Below are 22564 nucleotides of genomic sequence, written 5' to 3' on the forward strand. Positions count from 1 at the left end.
TATTCTTATTATCCTTAATAATAATAATAATAATAATAATAACAGCAAAATAATAACAGCAAAATAATAATAATAATAATAATCATCATCATCATAATAATGTCTCAAAGCGTTCCAGGCGCTCATTCATATTAGGCAATGTGGGGAAAGTGCCTTGCCTAAGAACACAACGAGATTTTTTGTTACTGGCGCCCCACTGTGGCACCTGGTATTCCATCCAAGTACTAACCAGGCCAAGCCCTGCTGAGCTTCTGAGATTTCACGAGATTAGGCTCTGACAAGGATGTTTGGCCTTGTACTAACGTGCAAATATACAAATGCATTATGTACAATAAGTGGCTATGACCGTGTTTGACAATGTTTGGCCTATTTGTGCAATATTTTACATCTCAACAAGTGAACTGTAAATTTATTTATTGCAGTTACTGTGTCCCTCATCTCTATTCTGCCCTTCTCTCAGTCATTCAGCTATTACTTCAGGAGCAGTGCTCTTGCCTGCCTTAACCCAAGTACACACTCATCAAGCATTCCTTATGCAGCTCCAGTCGGCAGCAGTGTCCTTCTTTGCTCCTCTCTCCCCCCTCACTGTGTCTTTTGCTCCAGTCCCCAGGGGTCGTCAGTCTGCCATCACCCCTTCAAATGTAGTGAGTCACATCCAGGTGCCTAGGAGATATTTTTAAGGAATGAAAACTTGCATTCCTTGACAACATGTGAACATTGAAGCCAGCACCCTGAGAAGCAAAGGAAACACTGCACAGGCCTTGACTCTCATTGCTGTCTTGCTGACTTACTCTGTACAGTGGCCTAAAATATGCCTACATATGTAGAACTGTTAGCAAAGACAGTGATGCTTTCACTCTTGGACACAGACACACAATTATACCTGGACTGCACCAAGAACAAGAACAGGACCAAACCAAGTAAGTGATCAATATAAAGCCCATTTGTTATTTGATAACTTTATTATCAAGTTAAAAAAGACAATGAATTACAATATTTACAGAATATCCAGAGATAAATGGAATAAAATTGTAAACAATCATTCTAGGCAACATCACAACCCACCATCAGGTAATCAGATTGATATGGGAATAAAGGCAAGAAGGAGCAATTCTAATGTCAAACTAGGGAGACAACAGTCTGCAAAGAGAAATGCATAAACAAACAAAACTTTATGTACAAATATCCAGTGTGTTATCAGAAGAGGCTTCACTTTGGGGATTCAGAGTCATTCTTCTATTGTAATGATCACTCAACAACCATTTGGTCTGGCAGCATTGTCACCAGATTGGTTTAAATAAATGTCCTGGATCAGACTAAGTGACAAGCTTCTTCACCAAGCTTATTTATACAACATAGTTACTTTGAAAAGCTACAAGCTGGTCCAGAAATGTATAACAAAAGAACTATATATTATTCAGCATTCTACCTGTCTGACAGGTAGCATGATCTGAGGAGTACAAGGAGATGCTACAGAACTACCTGTTAATGATGGCCAGTAAAAGGAACAAACAACCTTTATAGACACAATAGTAAATTAACACATTCTTGTCATGAGAAAGTGAAATCTCATGAATAATGTAATTTAGATGTAAAATGCTATTATTTCAATTGGTCTAAAAACAACATTGTATCTCTAAATATTGTACATCGCTGTTATCTGATCACACTAATTGTTTTACAGTACAAAAGGGGTATTTAACCAGTGATTGAAGAACAGCATAATGCTTCAGAAAGGTCCAAAGCTTTTCCATCATATTTTGTATTCTATGTTGTTTTAAGAGCATTGAGGGTTAGTAAAACCATCCTGAAAAAGCACAAACCAAACACTGAAAATGAGGTTTGTTGAACAAGACAGTAACACCAACTGAACCCTCTTATTCTACGACCTGTTCTATGTTAGCACGCTTGATCATAATTCTAATTTTGGGGGAAAATAAGACTTCTCTAAACTTACCATTCACACATCCAATTCCACCCAATCAACAATTTGTAAATGGGCTGATTTTCAATAAGGCTTCAGGGCATTCAAGCAGCAACATCCTAAAATACAATCTTTGCCTTTTTGTCAATATCAATTATGACAACATCATATAAATTCAGGTAACATTTGTTCTGAAATAAAACAAAAGTTAATGACATTTTAAATTACAAAATTTACTGTGGAACTAAATTATGTTTCCTAAAATGTTTTATGGGCACAAGATGTTCAATGCTATTTAATTGAAAATTTGTAAGATCGCACTCATTAACAGCCAAAATGAAACCATTGCTTATAGATTGTCTTGTTGGGAATAATTTCACAAATTGTTTTAAAGCCACATTTAAATTTCCATATTTCTAAACACTTTAAGTTCAAGGCACTTCTGCTCTTGATTCAGCAGTGAGCCATTACAGTTGGGGCCAGATTATTTTATTTTTAATATTTTTTAATAGTGTCACAGTTGCAGGTTAAACAGTGGTACGCAGTTTTCTCCAGTTCAATTAAACCATCTAATGCCAATCAACTGCCTATATGCTGCTCAACTGATCATTGTTAACAGAGGTCATTTAAAAGGATAAGAAAATAGCACAATAATATAATATTGTAAGATTTAAAGGGTGCCACAAGGTGAAGGCGTATCTTATACGTAGTATAATGTTAAGGTTTTATCATATAGCAATTTGCTACAAAAATGGTGGCAACTGTAATCTACAAATGAAAATAATTTTTCTAAAATAGTTAAGGTGCAACTCCTACTATTGTGAAAACTACACATTACACATTAAGCGAATGAAAACAAATAAAGAAAGGTTGTTTGAATTGGGCCACATGTATAAATGCTGTTACATAGTTTAAAGGTTTACCATACACCTAGATTTGGTTAATGGGGCAAGGATAAAAGGTGCATCATTTAAGAAAAATTGACTCCTTCCAAAATTTTATAGGGCATCTGCACTGTTGCTTTGTGATGCATAACCAATATGTTTGCTCTACAGAACAAAGGCTAGATTGCTTTTTATTCAGCACTATCTAACACAACAGTATGTGTAACACTAAACCTATTAATGAGTGAACTCAACAGAAGTAATTTGTTTTCTTTAACGTCCTATTTTAACATCAGCTCCTACCTATCACTATAACTAACACATTCATCCAAGAGGCCATTCTGTCTTTACCCAAACTGTTGATCATTTTTGGTGTTGAGCATTTCTTTGTCCTCGACACATTGGCTTGGACTTGGTGGTGGTGCATTACTGAGGTCCTCTTCCTCTTTGTTGTTGCTGGACAGGTCTAATCCAGACTCTGGTAACACTGAGGAGGGCATGGAAGATGGAGCTTCTATTGCCGAGCTGCTGCTGGTGTCTATTGTACTGCTGTTAACCACCCTGCAAATAATGAAAATGAAAAATTCACATATAAGCATGTTCCACCTCTAAATAATGCTACCTTCATGTGCTATGTAGAACATTTAGGTATATAGGATACATGTACACCTAAATGAGGCGTGAACTAATTCATTGTACAACAAGTACAACACTAGAAGAAAACAGCTGAAGAAATGGCAAATGACAGAAAATGTATTTAATTACTTCAAGGAAATAGAGATGAGCTGATGAGAAAGTTGCAAATGCCACACAATTATGTCACTGCTGTCCACCATAGTGAAAGGTGGTAGATTATCTCATTATCTCATCAATTTCCATTGGACAAGAAGGTAGTGCACAATAATAATAATAATAATTTGTGAAAATGTTGAAAATGTTGATACATTGTCAATGTCAATCTATGTCAATATGTTATGTTCCATTATTGACATAAATTGACATAGCACTTAATATTTGGAACATTTTAACATCATCAATATTTTAACTTTGTACAGCATATGAATATGTGTGTATTTTGTAGTAATTAGTAATAGTAACTTGGTTGAAAATACTCACATGCCATGGCGTAGAACATGCCGCTCCCATTCAGAGCTATTGGTAAAGCAGCGGCCACAGAACTCACAAGGAAGACGATTTCCTGCCTCACTGCTCAGCCCAGTGCCACTACTACTAGTAGGAGATGCGAGAACTTCTGTGTAAAAAAAAAACCCCAAAAAAAACAAGACAAATAAATATATTTAAAAAATCATTCTTCCTAAAATGTGTCTTTCATAATTCTTTCTGTACCTTGAACAATGGATTTTTCTGCAATTTCCTTCTTCAATTCTTCTTTCTGTTCTTCGTCCTCAGCTTCTCCATTCTCCTCCTCTTGAGAATTATCATCCATCCCTTCGTCACCGCCTGTCTCTTTTAAATCTTCTCCGTCAGTGTCCTCCATGAGTTCATCTTCATCATCAGTGACATTTTTTCCATCCTCCACTGTTTCCATGACCTCAGGGTCCTCTTCCTCCTCTGCACTGCTACCTTGTTCTTTGATCAGCTCCAGTTGGTCTAGATTCACCCTACCCATCAGCTCAAAGTTACGAATGACCTGAAGACAAGAACAGAGTGGTTAAGGACATATTCTTTGGCACTGAGAATTGTATACCACTGTAAACAATGATTAAAGACCCATTGAATTCACATTATCTAAGATGAAAACAAAAACAGATTGTTCCCCGGGTGGCATATCCTTGACAATATATTAAAGCGTCAATAGAAAATAACCTCCATTGGAATTCTGGAAGCATATTTTATCAGCTTGTTGCAGAATAGCCTAAATTTGTCAAAAAAGGCTTCTGATTTGGTATTTATATAGTTTATCAGCATTTAGTTACTCTACATGCTTCTTACATTTATCACACTTTACGTACTTAACCGAGGGGAAATGACCAAATATTCAGTACGTCTTTAACTTGCACCACAGGAAGGAAGTGGTGCATGTGATGAAGTGACATAAATGACATAAACTATAACTCAGGTCTATAATACTTTGTTGAACGTATAATGAAATTTTGAAAATAGACTGACTTTGTGCTCCAGGCGGAGATGCTCCTCCAGTTGGCTCTTCCGGCTGCTGTCATAGTAACAGAGTTGGCACTGGTACGGCTTGATTTCGGCCTCGTGCTTCTGTAAGTGCATCTGCAGGGCCTGGTCACTGGAGCATGTGAAAGTGCATTTGTGGCAGCGAAACACCAGGCCCTGAAGGTGACGCGACAGCTTGGACCTGCTCACCTCCAACGGGGCCACACGCTCTTCTGACAGAGGACAAGACAGAGGGAAAGGAGATTAATAAACTTTTTTTCAATTCACCATAAATTAAAAGGAGATGATTGCATTATTCTATATACATTGTTGTTGTGCATCAGGGTTATGTTGTAGTTCAAGCTTCTAAATGTATATTTCATAGTTTGACAGCACTCAATTTTGATACTGCAATTATATTCACTAGCAAGGACCATGCCACAACAATGGAATACAATAAAGATATTTATTTAAGACTGTCTGGTGGGGGCTCTGTCTCCAATCCAAAATAGTCACCCAGTTTTCTCTTATACTGGTCTTATACTAGCTCAACCAGCTTAAGACTTAAAAACTATTCAGATACAGTAATTTTTTCCATGTAATTTTTCATTTTCAGCTTTAGTATGACAACCCTAATAGGGACTAGAATGTGTTTCATCTCTGGGAAGTTTTACAGATACATAATTACTATTATATTATTAAATACCTAATTACATGTGTTTGCTTAGTCACTACGTACCTCTATGCAGGACAATGTGGTCAATCATATTGCTCTTGTTTTTGGTGTGGTAGAGACAGAGTGGGCAGCGCAGGTCTTTAAGGGGTTCTTCAGGTACAGTGTTATTGTTGTTATGACCAGCCTCAGCATGCTTAGCAAGGGTATTTCTAAGGATAACAATTTAATATTAGATTTGTCTGCAACACCAAATTTAAAATCAAACTTGTGTGTCCTTACTTATTGCAGGTGAAAAAGTGGCAATCCTTGCATTTGAAAAGCTTCTGTCCACCGTGGCGGTCTCGGTAGTGACGGCGCACGCTCTGTATATAGCCAGAGCTGAACTCACAGTATTCACATGTGTAGATGCCTTCTGGCCGATGGTCACTTGCTGAAGAACCACCAGGTGCCAAGCCGGAAGACATTTGACTGCGGGAGGCCAGCTGGTACTGACTGAGCTGCTGACGAACATCCGCAGGCTCCAAATACGTAGGCTCTGAGGGTACAATCCAAGTTTAATCCACTTTTCTTTTATTCCATAACTCAGCATAAGACATTTTATTTACATTGGGGTGCAATTTTCTGCAGATAAAGGTTACATGCACTTTGGGTCTGAATGCAACAAGATCTTGAGTCTGACAATAATTATAGAAATGGGTGAGGATGACAGATGACAGTGAATCTAGCAAAACTATCTGATCACAACAAACTAATAAGTACTTTATTAACCACAACATGTATGACACAAACTACATTTGAAAGCTTCTCTACAACTATAGTGGCATATACGTTATTTAGTGTTTTTGCTTAAGAGCAGGTAGGTCCCTGTCAGAGATGATTGTCAGGAAACCAACCATAGTTTGTGTGGTTTGTGTGAAACCCCACACAATATAGCAGTAACACCATGAATAATTATATTTTAATAATTGACATTTTTAAGAACTGTATTTCAAAATATACAAACACTAGCATGAAATAATACAGTGCAGTATTCACTATGATGGCAGCAGGATGCTGTACCGTCTGTGGTAGGTTGTGGGCTCTGCTCTGAAGCGGAGGTCAGCCGAGGCTTCAGGCTGATGTGGGCAGCCTGAGTGGCGGCCCTGAGTTTGGGAAGAGTCAGTGTCTCTCCATGGTCCCTTTGTGAGTGCTCCTTCAGCTGGCTGATAGTTGTCGAAGAGAATGGACACGATAGGCACTTGTACATGTGCTGCTCACCTGAATGAGTGGGGCACAAATTACTTTTAAGTATCGATTATAAATAAGTTCATTTAAACAGATTTAGAATGAGTGGGCAAGGATGTCATTATTGCATTATTTACATACTCCTTTACCTGTATGTGCCTTCTGCAGGTGGCTCTTCAAACGATTCATGTAGGCAGATTTAAAGGGACAAAGCTTGCACTTGAAGGGCTTGTGGTGCCCATGGTGTGACTGCACGTGTCTGTCCAGACTGCCAATGAGATGCAACACACAACAGGAAACGGAGAAAAGGAGATAGGAGAATAACAGCAGAAGAAAAAAACTGAATGAAATGGGGACCAAAGCATGGTAGATAAATCACAAAAATAGTAAGAGTAGAGCAGAGGAGAGCTTTACACTACTCCTTCCACTTTGATGATTCCAACAGTGGGGTTCCCAGGACATCTTACAGCTTATTTAGTTTACCTCACAAACAACAGCGGCCCATTTCCAATGACTACAGAACTAGGAGCCATGGAGTGAACTCATCTAACCACAATCCCCTGGTGTGAGTGAATGTGGGAGTGCCTATGGGGACAGTGTTTATAATGCTAGCTTTGGAGGTGGCACAGGAATGTGTCTTCTTTCTGGGTCAAAGCACATACAGTAAAGGGATTACACCTGGGTGCTAAGAGGAGATGTAGACAATATGTGATGGATAAAACAAATCAAGCTATCTGAATGTTTGGCCTGATGTTCGAGAAAAAAACAAACTAAATTTTATTTTGAAATGAAACTACTTTTTTTTTTTTTTTTACCACTGCACAGTTCAATAGTAACTGTGTAGAAGTAGAAACAGATGATGGGCATGTCTGAAATGCAAAGGGCCACAGTGTAGTATACATGTAGTTTACATTTTATTAAGTTTAGACTTACTTGTGTCTAAATGGTGAGGCAAACTGGCAGTACTGGCAGCTGTACTTGTCCTCTTTGCTGAACATAGCCATGGCCATGTGGCTCCTCTCGTGTGAGCGAAGCCCCTGCATGGACATGAAGACCCTGTCGCACTGGGCACATGGGTGACCTCCTGATGATAGTCGCTGCTTCACCTGTGCCCCAGAGACCACAGCCCGGGCAGCAGCCACCAGCGCCGCTGACCTGCCCCCAACACCCACACTCTGCGCTTCTTCTGGATCAGCCAGGCCTTCATCAGGACTTGTAGCAATCATTGTTGGACTCATGTCAAGTGGACCCTGGATGCCATTAGAATCCATGGATTCTTCTTCCACATCTCCATTGGTGAGGTTCTGAGGCATGGTCAAGGGTACTTCGCTCACCTCCTGCTAGAAAAATGAAAAGTTCAAATTAGATTATCAGTGAAAGATATTTAGTTTCCAATTGTTTATATTACATTTGTTTGCTAATCCAATTATATTCTAGGGGGGAAAAAAAACAAAAAACTAATAAAAAAAACAAACTTAAAATAACAGTTGGGCAAATGAGAATAGTAAAGAATAAGTAACATAAAACATAAAAAAGACGGTAGGGTTGCCCTGTTTCATCGAAACTTGCATGTCAGTGAAGCTGTATTGGACAGACAATCCCTGTGACTTTTTATTGCCTGAAGGAAGATAATACTTTTTGTGGAAGGACCTGACCCTGCACTTCATGAAGTCATAAATAAGGTGCCGCATCCACTGGCCCAACCTTGCCATTTGGTCTGCCCTTACTGCACTGTCAGCCTGTTCATCACAGCTACTGAAAAATAAAATCTCATTGTGAACAACAAAATCTGTGCTATACAAATCAACATTGAATGCTTCCGTTGATATGTAGAAGATTGTATGTTCTAGAATTTTCCTTCATTATTCCTATTAATGATTTTTTGTTTTGTTTAATTAAAATTGTGTTAGCTGCATGTTTAATTGTTTGTCTAATGGCTTTATTCTGGAGAAATGTTTGGTCTGTTGCCTCACTTGCAAGCTCAGTAGAAATAAAAAGAAATGGCCCACTAGCCTCTACGTGTATTTGCATCCTCTGCACTTCAAGAGCACAACTAACACACCCAAACAGAGGTTTTCCTTTTCAATATACAAGATATTGAACCCAGGCAGTCACAGAGTTATATTCTTTGATAAAACACAATGATACAAACAGCACTTAGATAGATAAGGAAAAATGATTAAACAAAGTTACCTTGACATGCCCTTCTTTAGCTTCTCCATACTGCACATGCTTCCGGAGATGGTTGCAAATGGCTCGGAGAGTGGTGTGCACCTCAGTACAAAAGTTACACCTGTATCCAATAGGAGTGTTACTTTCGAGAATTTCCTGTGCACAAAACAAATACAGTTTTAACCAAAACATTATTGAGTGCAATAAATGCCAGAACTAATAATTAACCTGCACTCACTTTCTCATCTTTAACATCTGAAGTTGGTGTCGTCTTTACTCTATTCAGAAGCTGCCTCCTCCTCTCTTGTCTCATGGCCCTCTTTTGAAAATCTTCATTGTGACTTACTAGATGTTTTGCAAGAGTTTCCAGACTCAAAAAACTTAGATCACAGTGAGAACACTTGTACACCTCATCCTCCTCCCCGGGACCAGGCGTCACTCCGAAGTCTCTCTTCAAGTCGTTTCCATGGTGATCATTGTAGTGCATAGAAAGCATCTCACCACAGCTAAATGACAACCGGAAGCATTTGGAGCACTTGAAAGGCAGTGTCTCATCATCATTGTCCACTTTGTCATCAAGGGGCATTTCTATGTCATCTTTTTGTTCCTCTTGCAATCCACCATTTTCATTTTGCTCATTATCTTTGGCATAAATTATAGTAAAATAGCGTCCGAGCTTGCTAGTTTGTTGTTTTTTGGGAAAGACACCAGGGTGGCGTTTGATGTAGTGTGAAACAATGCTCTTTCTGCTAAAAGCTTGAAAAGCACAAAGGGAACATTTCCGCTGCTCTACAGCCAAGCGTATTTCTTCAGTCATTTCTGTGTTATCCCCTTCTGAGGGTGAAGGTGCTATAACTTTGTTCGGTTTTTCAGTCATGGTCTTTGAAGCTGCTAAACAGTGAGTATAGTAAGCATCAATGTCATGACGCTTCTGGTAGTGTGCTGCCAGGCCTTTGCGTATTGGGTTGGTGTATGAGCACAGGGCACACTTGAACACATTGTTTTTCCCCTCTGGCTGAGCTCGGACATTGTTGTGTTTGATACGGTAGTGCCTAGCGATGCCTTTCCGAGTCGAGCAAAAGTATTTGCAGAGTTGACACTTAAATACAGCATGTTTCTCTGTTTTGGTTACTGGGGGTCGAGAAACACCAAAGTCTACTTCACCTGCTTCCTGGACTAGAGAAGCACCAGCTGAATTAGTGGCACTACATTCAGCAACTAGTTCAGCATCTTTATTTGAGAAAGTTGTTAATGAGGGAGAGAAGATGTCAGTAACAGACTGGTTATGGCATTTCTCATAGTGAATTTTAAGTTTTTCTAGTGTTCCGTGTGTGTAAGAACACATCTTGCACCTGTAAGCACCAAAGCCTTGTCTTTGAGTTTTGCATTTATCGTCTCCATCCATTAAATCAGTAATTTGTTCAATATCATCAGCAAAGTCCTCTGCGGTGACTTTAACCAGTGGGTGTCTTTTTTGATAGTGGGTGAGCACTCCGTGGATACGAGAGTTTACATATGGACAGTGTCTGCATTTATACACAGAACTGGGGTTAATGTCAGCTTCCTGTGCAAAATCTGCAGCTTTCACTTTCATGCCAGGGTGCTTCTTCCCATAGTGAGTGAGGAGGCCATGGAGGCTGTTGTATTCAGACAGACAGACAGTGCACTGGTATGAGTTGGTAGAGATGGAAAGGCGTGGGTGCACTGGATGTGGGTTACTTTCTCGAGGAGGTGTGGCAATCACCAGAGGACTGTCATCCTCAATAGGCTGACAGTCAAAAGAGGGCTCATCTCTGGAGAGAGACAGGTGAGCCTTCTCGACTGAATCAGTTCCTTGAATTATATCCAATAGTACGGACTGGTCTCCCTTGATTACCCATGGATGGATGGCCTGATAGTGACTGGTGATATCCCATATAGTGCAAGCCTCAAATGCACAGTCTCTACATTTGTAATGTTTTGTTTCTACATTGCCACCCGTTTGTGTCTCTGGCCCTGCCCACAGTTTGCTAGCCATATATGCATAATCAACATTATGCTCGGGATGTCGTTTTTGGTAGTGGACCAGAAGCCCTTGAGGTTCCGCATGCGAGTAGATGCACCACTCGCAATGGTAACCAGCCTCTAATATGCCATCTTGGTAGGCCCAGTGTAAAATAGTCATAGCTGTGGCTTTCACAGTAGGATGCTCCTTCTTCAAATGCTTCTTGAGAGCATAAACATAAGGTGACGTATAGAGGCAATGTCTACACTTTAGGGAGCGCAGAGGTGTGCCTGTGTCAGGGTCAGGTGGGGCCGGGGTGACTACAGATACACTGCTGGACTGGACCATCTGAGCACGCTCACGCTGACTCCGGACTACTGCAGTGTGGCGACGCACAAGATCTGCACTAGCCTTGGTCTCCTTATGTTTTTTCTGGTAGTGAATGAGCACTCCTTTCACAGAGCGGTTACCATAATCACAATGTTGGCAAAAGAACAGCTCATCTTTATCACCGCTCCCTCCATTAGGGTTTGACTCGTCTTGTCGGCTATTTTGAATTTGCTTTAAGAATTGTTTAGGAGCTGCAATTTGTAACTCATCCATTAACTTCATCAAGCCCTGGGTCGGGGGGCCATTTTTAATATATTTAGCTGTCACTTTAACCTCTGGGTGTCGCTTTTGGTAATGGACCAAAACCCCCACTACAGACCTATTGCTATAGACACAATGTTTACAGTAGAACATGTCTTCATCAGAACCATAAGAAGCGATTGCACTCACAGATGGTTTTGAAGGTGAAGCTACACTTGAATGCAAGGAGTTGACAGTGGGTTGAGACTGATCTACTGAAATTACCTTCATATTCTTTTGGATCCGGAAATAAGATGCTTTTTGTTCTGGATGCTTCTTTTGGTAATGAACCAAAACAGAATGCATGTTAGGGCTGGCAAAAGAACATACGTCGCAGTCATATACAACAACACTACCATTGCCAACTTCTGTAATGGCCTCTATTTCAGTGCAGGTGTCAGGGGACTTGGAGCCACTTTTGGCCAATGGACTTGAGCTGGACCTCACACTTGAAGTTGCTGAATTCAAACTCTTGGGCCCAGAGTTCAATATTTCCCTCAGGGTTTGTGATTCACCTGGTTTGTGAGGTTGCTCCACATAATAGCTGGAAAAAATCATAGCATTATTGATCTTGACAGTCGGGTGCATTCTTTGGTAATGGGGCATGAGGCTGCGAACATTTGGGCTTGTATAAGAACAGAAGCGACACATGTACACTAGATTGGGTTGGTTAAAGTTGAGAACATTACTAGCTTCAGGATGATGATCCATATAATGTTGGTGCAAATCATTATAATTTGTATACTCAATGTAACACTCTAAACAACGGAAAACTGCACTTTGATCCTCTGGATCTAGAATGTACTTAAAGCTAAATTTAATGTAAGGATGCATTCTCTGGTAGTGGGTGCTGACACTACGTGCTGATTTATTATGATAGTCACAGTGTTTACAGTAGAAGCGCGTATTTCCAGATTCGTCTGTAAAGTCACTGTTGTCTTGAATAGTGTCACCAGCATTTACAGAAGTGTTTTCACTATCATCAGACAGTGTGAGAGAGATAGGAATGCTCCGGTGCTTGGATTTAGGGTTGCTCTTCCTCTTTCCCAGTCGTCCACTCTCATGAGTGAGTGCCGAGTCCTGTTCTTGCAGCTGTGCACTATAGGCAAAAACAACATTTTGACCATCATGGTTTCTGCCCCTCTATATCAGCGTTACTATGATTTCCCCCCATGTCTTCATCATAAGTCATCCAGATTTATGACCAAGTCTTGCTGGCTTTGGCTGATTTTACTCTGAAGGTTGCTGGCAATTTCATCAATTCTAGTTCTTTTCTTTACAGAGGACAAATCCAAAGGCAAGTCATTAATGGACTTTCTGGCTCTTTTCCCTGTTACCAAGGGTTTTTTAGTTGCAAGTCCTAAAATTGAGGTCTGAGCCTTTTGTAGCAACATTGGGGAAGTGTTTGAATCCTCAGGCTGGTCACTGAGCTGACCATCGAATACAGAAGGATCTAAATCATCACAGTATGAATGCTTATGCTGCTGGTGAACCCTGAGGCCCTTCAGAGTTGTTGTGGAGAAACTGCACAGTGTGCAGCGATACGGGTTTTGCTGGTTGTTGGGTGTGCTGGTTAACGGTTTACCATTTACTTTCAAGCTTAAATTATTTCCATTGACTGGCTCTGAGCCACTGTCATTTGCATGTTCTGGACTCTCCCCAGTTAAATCTAAAGTCTCACACTGTGAAGACAAGTGCGTCTGCTTGTGGGTGCCCAACTTTAGTGGACTAGTGGAAATAAAAGGACATTCGTCACATTTGTATACTGTTGCTTTACCTGACAGATGGATATTTTCAATATGACGAGATATGCTCCTCCGGTGCATGGTGAGGAAAGAGCAAAATGGACACTGGAACCTGTTCATGTATTTTCTGAACGGCACTCCTTTAGTTTCCATTAGTTTACTGTCCTCCTCAGATAACAACAGCTTCATGTCTGCAGACAGTGTCCCTGTATAACTCGGATCATCTGTGTCACCCAGCTCCTCATCATCATCTTCATCATCCTCTAAGCTGCTACAAGATTCTTCCTCATTGTCTATTTCAGACATGTTTTTAGACATGTCTCCTGATGTGAAATTCTTTGACACAATTGAAGAACCAGTGCTATTTGGTGTGGCAGCACTGATTTGAGCATATTGAAAGGAGGAAATCTCTGCAGCAGGCTTCTCCAGCTTTTTTTCTGATGTTTGTCCAAGACTTTCCTCCGGGGAACTCATGTTTGGGCTATTGCCAGAGGAGGGGACGTGTTGCCTTGGTGAGACATCTCTCTCTTCATCCTCCAGATCTGCAATTATCTTGACCTTGTCACTATGTTCCTTCACCACATGATTAGTCCAGCTGTTTTTCTGATCTGTCTGAAAAGTGCACCATTCACATGCAAACATGCTTTTTGCAGATTGATTAGAATCCTCACTGGGTTCCACATTTTCTGATGAGTTGGCTTCTTTGTTGTGATACATCATTTGGTGTTTTAGCAACCTTGCTTTGCGTGGAGTCTTATATGAGCAATACTTGCAGGAATGCACTTTCGACTGGTCGTGCATTACATTGCTGCTGGGTTGGGTTGATGCCTCAGAGGATACACTAGAGTCATCGGAATCATCCTCTATCACATTGTGCACTTTTTTGGTGTGATTTTTTAGGAAGGACTTGGACCGGAAATAACGGACACAGAACTTGCATTGGAAAAATGGCAGCAGGGATTCAGCGGTCTGCTTTGGTGGTACATGGTTGGAACTATCTGCAGAAGGGCCTAAAACAAAACAAAAATTCACATTAGTTTGATATAAAATGACATTTGTTATATATGACACATCACAGTAACAAAAACATTACAGCAATATAACTACTTAATACTACTACAATAAACAGAACCTAATAATTTGTCATGAAGAATAAATGACATCTATGCACATGGAATTAATAATAATAATAATAATAATAATAAATATACTATGTACATGATTGGTGCAAAGAAAAAGAACCCTATTCTATAAAAAGGTAGGGTAATTTAATTGTCAACTGACAAGGCTAATACAAAATGAAAACAGATTTTATGTTGATTTAATACATAACCGTTAAAATCATGTTTCATTTATTTTTTGTTTGTTACATTCATGTAAAGCAGGAGAAGGCATTTAATTTGTATTTGACATACTGGGTCCAGATTTAGGAGGGGCATAATCTGTTTCATCCTTATCCTCATGTTCCTCTTCCTCCTCTTCTTCCTCCTCCTTCACAGAGTCTGACTCGTCAGCATCAGCCGGTTGCAGAAAAGCCGTGTGCACTTCCTGAATGTGGGACTTGAGCTCATCATATGACTCGGCACGGAAGTCACAGCTATCACACTGCAGTACCTCCATCTTTTGGAGGGGGGCGCACTCCCTGGAAAATCAGGGAAACCTGCAAATAGAAGAATAAAAAACAAGGGTTAAGGACACTGAAGAACAAACATGTGTGTATATATAAAGCAAAAGACATATACTGTTTCGTGCATATTTTTGATTCAGACCTAAGATGGCATCACATAATTTCAACTGAGAGGCTTTGAAAAATGGGGAAAATTGCCAATATTTAATTCTGATTATAAGTTTTTTCTAGTGGAATCGATATCTTAAAAACAAAAAACTAAAAGGTCTATGGTAATCTAAAATGATTAATATTAATGACACGTCCAGCTGTGAAAGGGGAATAATCAAGTGTGGAATGGATGACAAATCTTGTCAACTGAAACAGCAAGACAATGAAATAAATAAAGAAGGTTAGGTTGTGTTTTCTTTTGTCTTTCAGATTGAAATGTCACTAATATCTGCACTGTTTTACAGTATTATTGATAATGATATTGAAACATCATTAAAATGATTAATGTGTGAAACTGTAGTGCTCCTGAATGACACATTAGATGTTCAGAATACTAAGAAGATCTCATTTTAGTGCTGCATCATTTGAACAACAATAAAGGGACTGAGGGGGGATTACGGAGAGATTTGTCCCATTTTTATTACCTTGGGATACACAACAGCTGGAGAGCAGCCCCAAACACAGTATTTACAGCAGCACTATTCTTTTGTCAGATTATATCAAATGTTCTGAGATTGAATGAATCAGTACAGAGATGAATTTTCTGAATTACTCCAGCCTTTGATTGGGCTGCTGAAGAATTATAAAATAAGATCTGGTCAACAGAGTTTTGGACAATCAATGTCAAAGCATGATGCAATATATCTAGTGGTGAAGTAGACTGTCTAATTTATATAGCTGTTATCACAGACATATGTCACAAAGACACTTTACAGATCATTACATTATTATATTACATTTACATTATTCATTCATTCCATACCCAGTGTTGGTAAGCTACTATTGTAGCCACAGCTGCCCTGGGGCAGACTGAAGGAAGCGCAGCAAGAACACAATGACAATTTTTTTGTGACTGGCACCCCACTGTGGTCTACAGAGATCTGACAGGATCAGGCTTTGACTAGCCGGTATGGCCTGATTGCACTAAGTTGCACTTAACTTAATTCTAAATGTGTTACACTGACTTTAGGCTTATATTTAACAGTACTGCTGGTACAAAAATACTTGTCGTAAAATCACTGTTGACTAAACTGTCATTTAAAAAGGATATATTTACTATAATTATAAAAAATTAATTGTTCATTCACTGTCCTGTTCCTTCGGTGTGATCTTCCATCCACTGCTGTGCTGAAGAGCAGTGCTGGACCAGTCCAGAGCAATGGTGAGCCAGAAGAATGCGATCTATAAAACTGCCTTTCTTGGTATATTAAAATAATAATCCATTCTAGGTTCAATCTGTTACTTACATGGACACATACATGTCCTTGTCTTCATCCAGGATAACAAGGGGAGTAAGATCATTGCTTATTACTGATAAAATCAATGTTGTCATGTTGCTGAATATTTTGAAACAATTATGCATTTACAGGAAAACAATGAAGATGCTTCTCTGATCTGTCAAGAAGAAGATGCATCTATGGCAATGCAATAATATCACTGGAGTAAAAATAACACTTACTGCCTCCACCCATCACAGCTGAACTGATTTAGTTACTTCTATGTTTATGATAGTATAAGAAAACATTCATATTTGTTAAAGCGTTTTTTGTTTAGCTTGTTTTCGTCAATCTGGGGTTTACTACAGAACAGAACTTTCAATTCATATTCAATATGGGTACAACTGAAGTCTTTTCACACAGTCATTTCATCATTTAAATGTACTTGCTAAATCGTTTTAATTATTTGTGCCATGTTATAAACACAACACAAAATCACATGGATAAAGTCTGCAGCAGTGCACGTTCCATTCAAACTAACCGCATCACAGATCACCCCCATGATACGAAACTAAAACTAAAACAAAGCAAACACGTGATTTGACTAACACCTTAACTTAAAAAGATCACTGATTTACCCTTCCATCTGCCGTCTAAAATAGCCACATGAAATAGCAACTGGATGCAAATAACTCAAGAATCCAGACGTTAGCATTTTCCCGTAAACCTAGTCTATATTTGGTAAAATATATTAACATTGGATGCAATACATTGGATAATTAAGTACAGTGGTTAGGTATCATGTATGTAAAGGCACATAAAACAGAGGATTGTTCGCAAGGTCTATTGGACAAAGATGGTCATAACCATCCTCTGTCCTTGTGCCCTTGAGTACTGGTGTGGCATAGGCTGTAAAACTGTAAAACTCACTTGCAATCTCCATAGACATGCGCCATCTCCAGGACTAATCATGACAAGTTAGTCAGGTTAGGTAGGCTAGTTAGTCAGACACACAAACAACTGTGAGCCTTATCCAGTGACTTTGCGCTTAGCATGAGGTTTGAAAATCAATAGCGTGATTCCATACACGTATAATTTTTTATACAAAAAATAGAAGAAAGCAATTCAAACGATTCAGCTATAAGAGTATAGTCTAAAATAGCTGCAGTTAAGCAGCATCTTAGAGGATTTTAAGTAAGTTTTAATTTATGTAGCGCTTTTCACAGACATATGTCACAAAGGCGCTTTTACAGATCATTATTCATTCACTCCATACCCGGTGGTGATAAGCTACTACTGTAGCCCAGCTGCGCCATTGGCCCCTCCAATCACAGCCGTCACTCACACACACACTACTTACATATTAAGCAATGTGGGTGAAGTGCCTTGCCTAAGGACACACCAACAGTTTTTTTTGTTTTTTTTTTTGCGATTGTCAACCCAGTGGTGTCCCATCCAAGCTGTAACGAGGCCCAGCCTTGCTTAGCTTCTGAGATCTGACAAGCTGGTATGGCCACATTTTAGAGAAACCACTTAAAAGTTCAGAAAGATTCCAGAGGTAGAACATCTTAATCTTAATAGAACAGTACGTTTATATTTAGATTTAACATTTCATAAACGTAAAATCTGTATCCCTAGATATGGGGTACACATGTTCAATTCAAATGTTGCTTGATATTACACATAACAATTGTAACTGTTATTTATTCTTAATTACAAAAATATTAGACATTATGTTATCATTTGGTGTTTTGGTTCTGAAGATAATATCTAATAACCAGTTTGTTTAAACCTAGAAGGAATCTCTCTAATCTGAATCATCACTACATAAACCCCAGCACCTGCAGCACTGTGGAAGTTCTGAGGTTTAACATAAGACATTGCCTATTCATACACTTAGAAAGAGAGAGAGAGAGAGAAAAAAAAAAACTTGTGGTATTCTCTATATGCAGGTTAAGGCAAGAGCAACCCAGGTTCAGTTGTGATTGTAGTTCCTTTTTTTTAAACTGTAAGACCACAGACTGCATGCAGTCCCCACAAAGATAAAATTAATTAATTAAATGTGTTGGTTCTATCTGGGTACCCACACCGATGTTCCTGTTATTCTCACAGCTGTCTGGCTGGCTACAGTGGAAGCTTTCACCGTGTCCCTGAGCAACCATGCCTACATTGTGTTGAGGGTTAAGTTACAGCTTCACCATGGGGCCCCACCCTGCCCTGTTGGCAGTCCACCTCTATTTGGAACAAAGTTGTCTCCATACTACCACTTTGCTTGAGAAAGGTTTATGTTTTTTATTTATAATATTGATGGTTAGAGAGGATAGGCATACAGCAGTAGAAAAGCCTTCTTAACAACAATCTGTTCTGAAATGTTCCTTTTGCCTTTCAGACCAGAAGTTAATAGGTGAGATTGTGTGTGTGCTCATGGAGTCAGCTGGGGCTTGGACAGGCTGTGACTGAGCTCAGATCCTCCTTTGAGCCCACATTCAAGGGCAGCCATTTTAAGAGCTGCCTGTCTCTGTATACTTAGGTGTTCAGCCAGCACACAACATGGAGCCACAGATCTGATCCTCTTCCTCAAAGGCAAGCAGCGCGTCACTGGAGAACTGCAGAAAGAAATCTATCTGCCAGATGCACAGTGCCCAGGCAAAAACAGCAGACCAGAGCAAAAACATCTCACATTTGTGCCAGCATACTTTTACCTCACCCTTTCATTTCTCTGCAAACATATCTCTAATATATAAATGTGAGAGGTTGAATCCCTGCTCTATGCACAGATAGCTCAGAGCAGACAGCGTGCACCATTGGTCTGTGAAGGAGAAGGTTAAAGCAAATAGGTTCCTACAGACGCTGCCAGCTACGTTCCACAAGGGGGTCTAAAAATGTGAAGCATGTCTGAACTTCTTTATCTGAGTGCAGTGCAGCCCTGAGAAGACGCTGAGGGGGAGGGAGGGGGCAGGCACCGTGGCACCACCTGGAAGACCTTCAGTGGGGAGCAGCACAGGACAAAGCCAGCAGACAGGGCTCCCCAGATTCCAAAGTCTACTGACAGTTGTTAATCACCAACCGGTCTCTCGGCATTGGTGAGCCCTGCCAGCGGTCACACCCTCTACTCAAACTCCCTGACAGCAGCTGCTCGGCCTGAATGAGGGCCTCTGAATAAGCCAACATTAAGCTGATTAGAAGCACAGAGGTTTTGTCTTTAACTGCTGGTCACTGCTCCTGTCTGATGCTGTCTGCCACAATATGTAACAATATAAGACATTTATACATGTTAGAGTCACATAAGACTCAATGTTAGTTTCATAATTTTGTTGAAGAAAACATTTTCTACAAAAACAAAAACTGATATGAGCTGTAAGAGGAAGTCAAGGTAGGACATTGTCATACAATGGAACAATATTTTGAATACACAGTCATAAACACTGACTGACTGTTTGCAAATTTGATGCCAGAAAATTGCAGTGAAAAGTTGAATCTGGTACACCAAACAAACTCATGATAAAGATAACATTTAATGTGTTAATGTGTGTTAAAGTTGGATGAGTACTGTAGTATAGTGGAGTGTGGCTTAAGTGTGATGACTTTAAACAAGTGCACATGGTGTAAGCACTTTGATGATTACATCATTAATGTGATGTGGACACAATGGAGCCCCAGGCCAACGATTACAGGAGCACATTATATGCAGACATTACTTACTGATTGGTCAAATATTTACATGAGAGCCCATTACAAAAGTGACAGATTACCATCACCAAACTCAAACTATCTTGATTATTTTTAGCACTTTTATGTATGGGAAATAAGTGATGCACAGAGGCCCTAACTGTTTATCTTGTAACATATTGTCACTATGTTATGCTTATTAAAAGAAAATCATAAAAAGTATAAAACACATTTACAGAATATGTCTGAATGCTCCAATAAACCATTGCTCCAACACCATCAGTGCAGTAGACCTCATGAGGTGTGCTGTGGCATCTGGCACCAAGATGTCAGCAACAGAAGATATTTTCAGCAAGGGAGGTTGTGAGCTGTCCTTTTAGTTTAGACTTGTTTGTCCAGAAATTATATCCATGTTTTCTAGCATGTAACTTGAAGGGGAGTACTTTCAATATCAAATTGTCCAATAACAAAAGATTCACCAGTATTTAGAACCGGATTGAGTCAATTAAGGAAGAAGGTGAAAGAATAAAATGAGACTGTATAATATTCTAGTATAGTATATACTTTACTTTGTGGGCAGTGATATAGATTTTTTAAAAAGAAATGCTACCAGTAAAACTTATTGAGATGAGATTTAAGCTTAGGATATTTTCCATCAAATATTAATATGTCCAACATCTGCAGGTTTTAGGCAGATATGGAAGATGACCTTCACAAAGAAGTGAGCACACCAGCACTATAACCCATGTTCATTAACAGCAGTTGATGGTGGCAATATTTAAGAGTCAATTATCCTTTTACACTGGCACAAAAAACTTAGTTATAATAAAACTGGTAAAGAAACCATTCTGAATGTCACTCTTCCTTCCTTCTGTTTCCAAAAACAGAAAGGACCAGAATTCAGGACAACTGAGTCATTCCTTCCACATGTGTGTAAGCCTTACAACAGTATTCCTGTATGAACTATTATAACAAAACTCAATGTTTAACCAGTACATTTATTACAATGAGGGCTCATGTGTAATATATCCCTTATCCATGAATTACACAGGGACACACAAGGGTAAAGAATGTGAAACTTAAAATTGTAACCTGGGCTATGACATTTGTGGGTAATGTTTATGAATTTAAAAGGTGCATTATGTAACTTTTTTGAGTGGGGAGTCTGCTACTCGATGGTCTTCATAGATATATTAAATGTCATACTGTGGAACATTCAAGACAGGAATGGCATCTCTTGGATGTAAGCGTGTGGTGGACCCTCCACCAGAAAAGTTACATACTGTACCTTTAAAAGAGACAATTAATGAATACGCAATGTAAAAATGCTAGAATTCGCCCATTGGCTACTTTCTGTGAACACATGGTCTTGTCTGTAAAACTCTGTCTGGTTTATAACTATCCTTTGGCCTTCACAGGCTCGACCACACTGTTGGCTCACAGCAAGGCCTTTATCTGTCAGCACTGTGGCAGATAACAACAGCAGTTCAAAAGAGAAGCTCTTTTGACCCTACTGACCTTCTTATTCCAATAGTCCACATCCTGCCACTGAACACAGGCTCAGCTATGTTGCACCTCACATATAAACTACTCTCTTCATCTAAATATTATACTGTATATTCAGTTGTACTGTTGGAGTCGTGATTTCAGTTGACAACAGTTTAACCACAAAAGTCTATGCCTTGTAGAACAACTTTAAATCCTTGTTTGTTTTATACATTTACATTGTGCAAACAGACACTGAATATACAATGTATTTTTTTTTTTACTTTTTTTTTTATTTTTTACTTCGGAATGTACTGATGGCTAATCACTGTTTCCCATAGAAAAACAGGTAAACCATAAACTCACATAATGACTCCATTCTTATCCATCTCATCTCAAATCACTATATGAGATATGTCAGGACCTGGTCTTGATGGCCTCACTGCAGTCACATTAGAGCAGTCAGTGCACACATAGCCACACAGTTCTCTTGCATGATGTGATCACATGGCACTACTCATTTAAGAATGTCTGAACACACTGAGATGAGACTTCGATCGCACCTGGTCGATCAGAGGAGTGGGCCTTTTCACAGGAGATGTGATGGATCAATAATGTTCACAACATTTTGTCATAACATTCATCAAACATCTGCCTGGGAGGAGCAAGGGAGGGGACACCAAGAGCACAAGAAATTACAAGTCAGAATTCCAGCACAAAATCATTACCTACACCGGCAAAATGAACTAAAACAGGACTCGAGTACTTTATCTGCATACAACACTAGAAATGGATCATATCAAAATCAAACATCACACAAGAGCTATCTAGACTTCATAAAAATGCTTGAATTAATCTGACAACCAATCTGGTGCAGGAACCATATGGCTTCTCAAAAAACTAGGTCAGGCTTTGACAGGCCAACAGTGCATTGACCAAGGGCCTTCTTCAAGCTCTCCTTCCATCACACTCCAGATCACACTATGAGGAAAC

The 22564-nt window shown here is 39.5% G+C and overlaps 1 protein-coding gene across 1 annotated transcript in view; it reads right to left on the reverse strand.

Annotated features, from left to right (window-relative positions):
• Positions 1-943: 943 nt before the first annotated feature.
• znf462 (zinc finger protein 462) overlaps positions 944-22564 on the reverse strand; it is a 28487-nt gene continuing 6866 nt past the window's right edge. Inside the window, 14 exon segments of the mRNA XM_055153256.1 lie at positions 944-3369; positions 3925-4060; positions 4156-4459; positions 4939-5165; positions 5672-5817; positions 5888-6143; positions 6668-6865; positions 6982-7100; positions 7766-8172; positions 9026-9160; positions 9243-12761; positions 12763-12802; positions 12804-14373; positions 14779-15023. Coding sequence (XP_055009231.1) covers positions 3156-3369; positions 3925-4060; positions 4156-4459; positions 4939-5165; positions 5672-5817; positions 5888-6143; positions 6668-6865; positions 6982-7100; positions 7766-8172; positions 9026-9160; positions 9243-12761; positions 12763-12802; positions 12804-14373; positions 14779-14983 — 7476 coding nt within the window. The 5' untranslated portion in view covers positions 14984-15023 and the 3' untranslated portion in view covers positions 944-3155.

The sequence above is a fragment of the Boleophthalmus pectinirostris genome, unplaced genomic scaffold, assembly GCF_026225935.1.
Source record: "Boleophthalmus pectinirostris isolate CB_2022bp ecotype Guang Dong unplaced genomic scaffold, ASM2622593v1 HiC_scaffold_18, whole genome shotgun sequence".
In the NCBI taxonomy this organism is placed as follows: domain Eukaryota; kingdom Metazoa; phylum Chordata; class Actinopteri; order Gobiiformes; family Gobiidae; genus Boleophthalmus; species Boleophthalmus pectinirostris.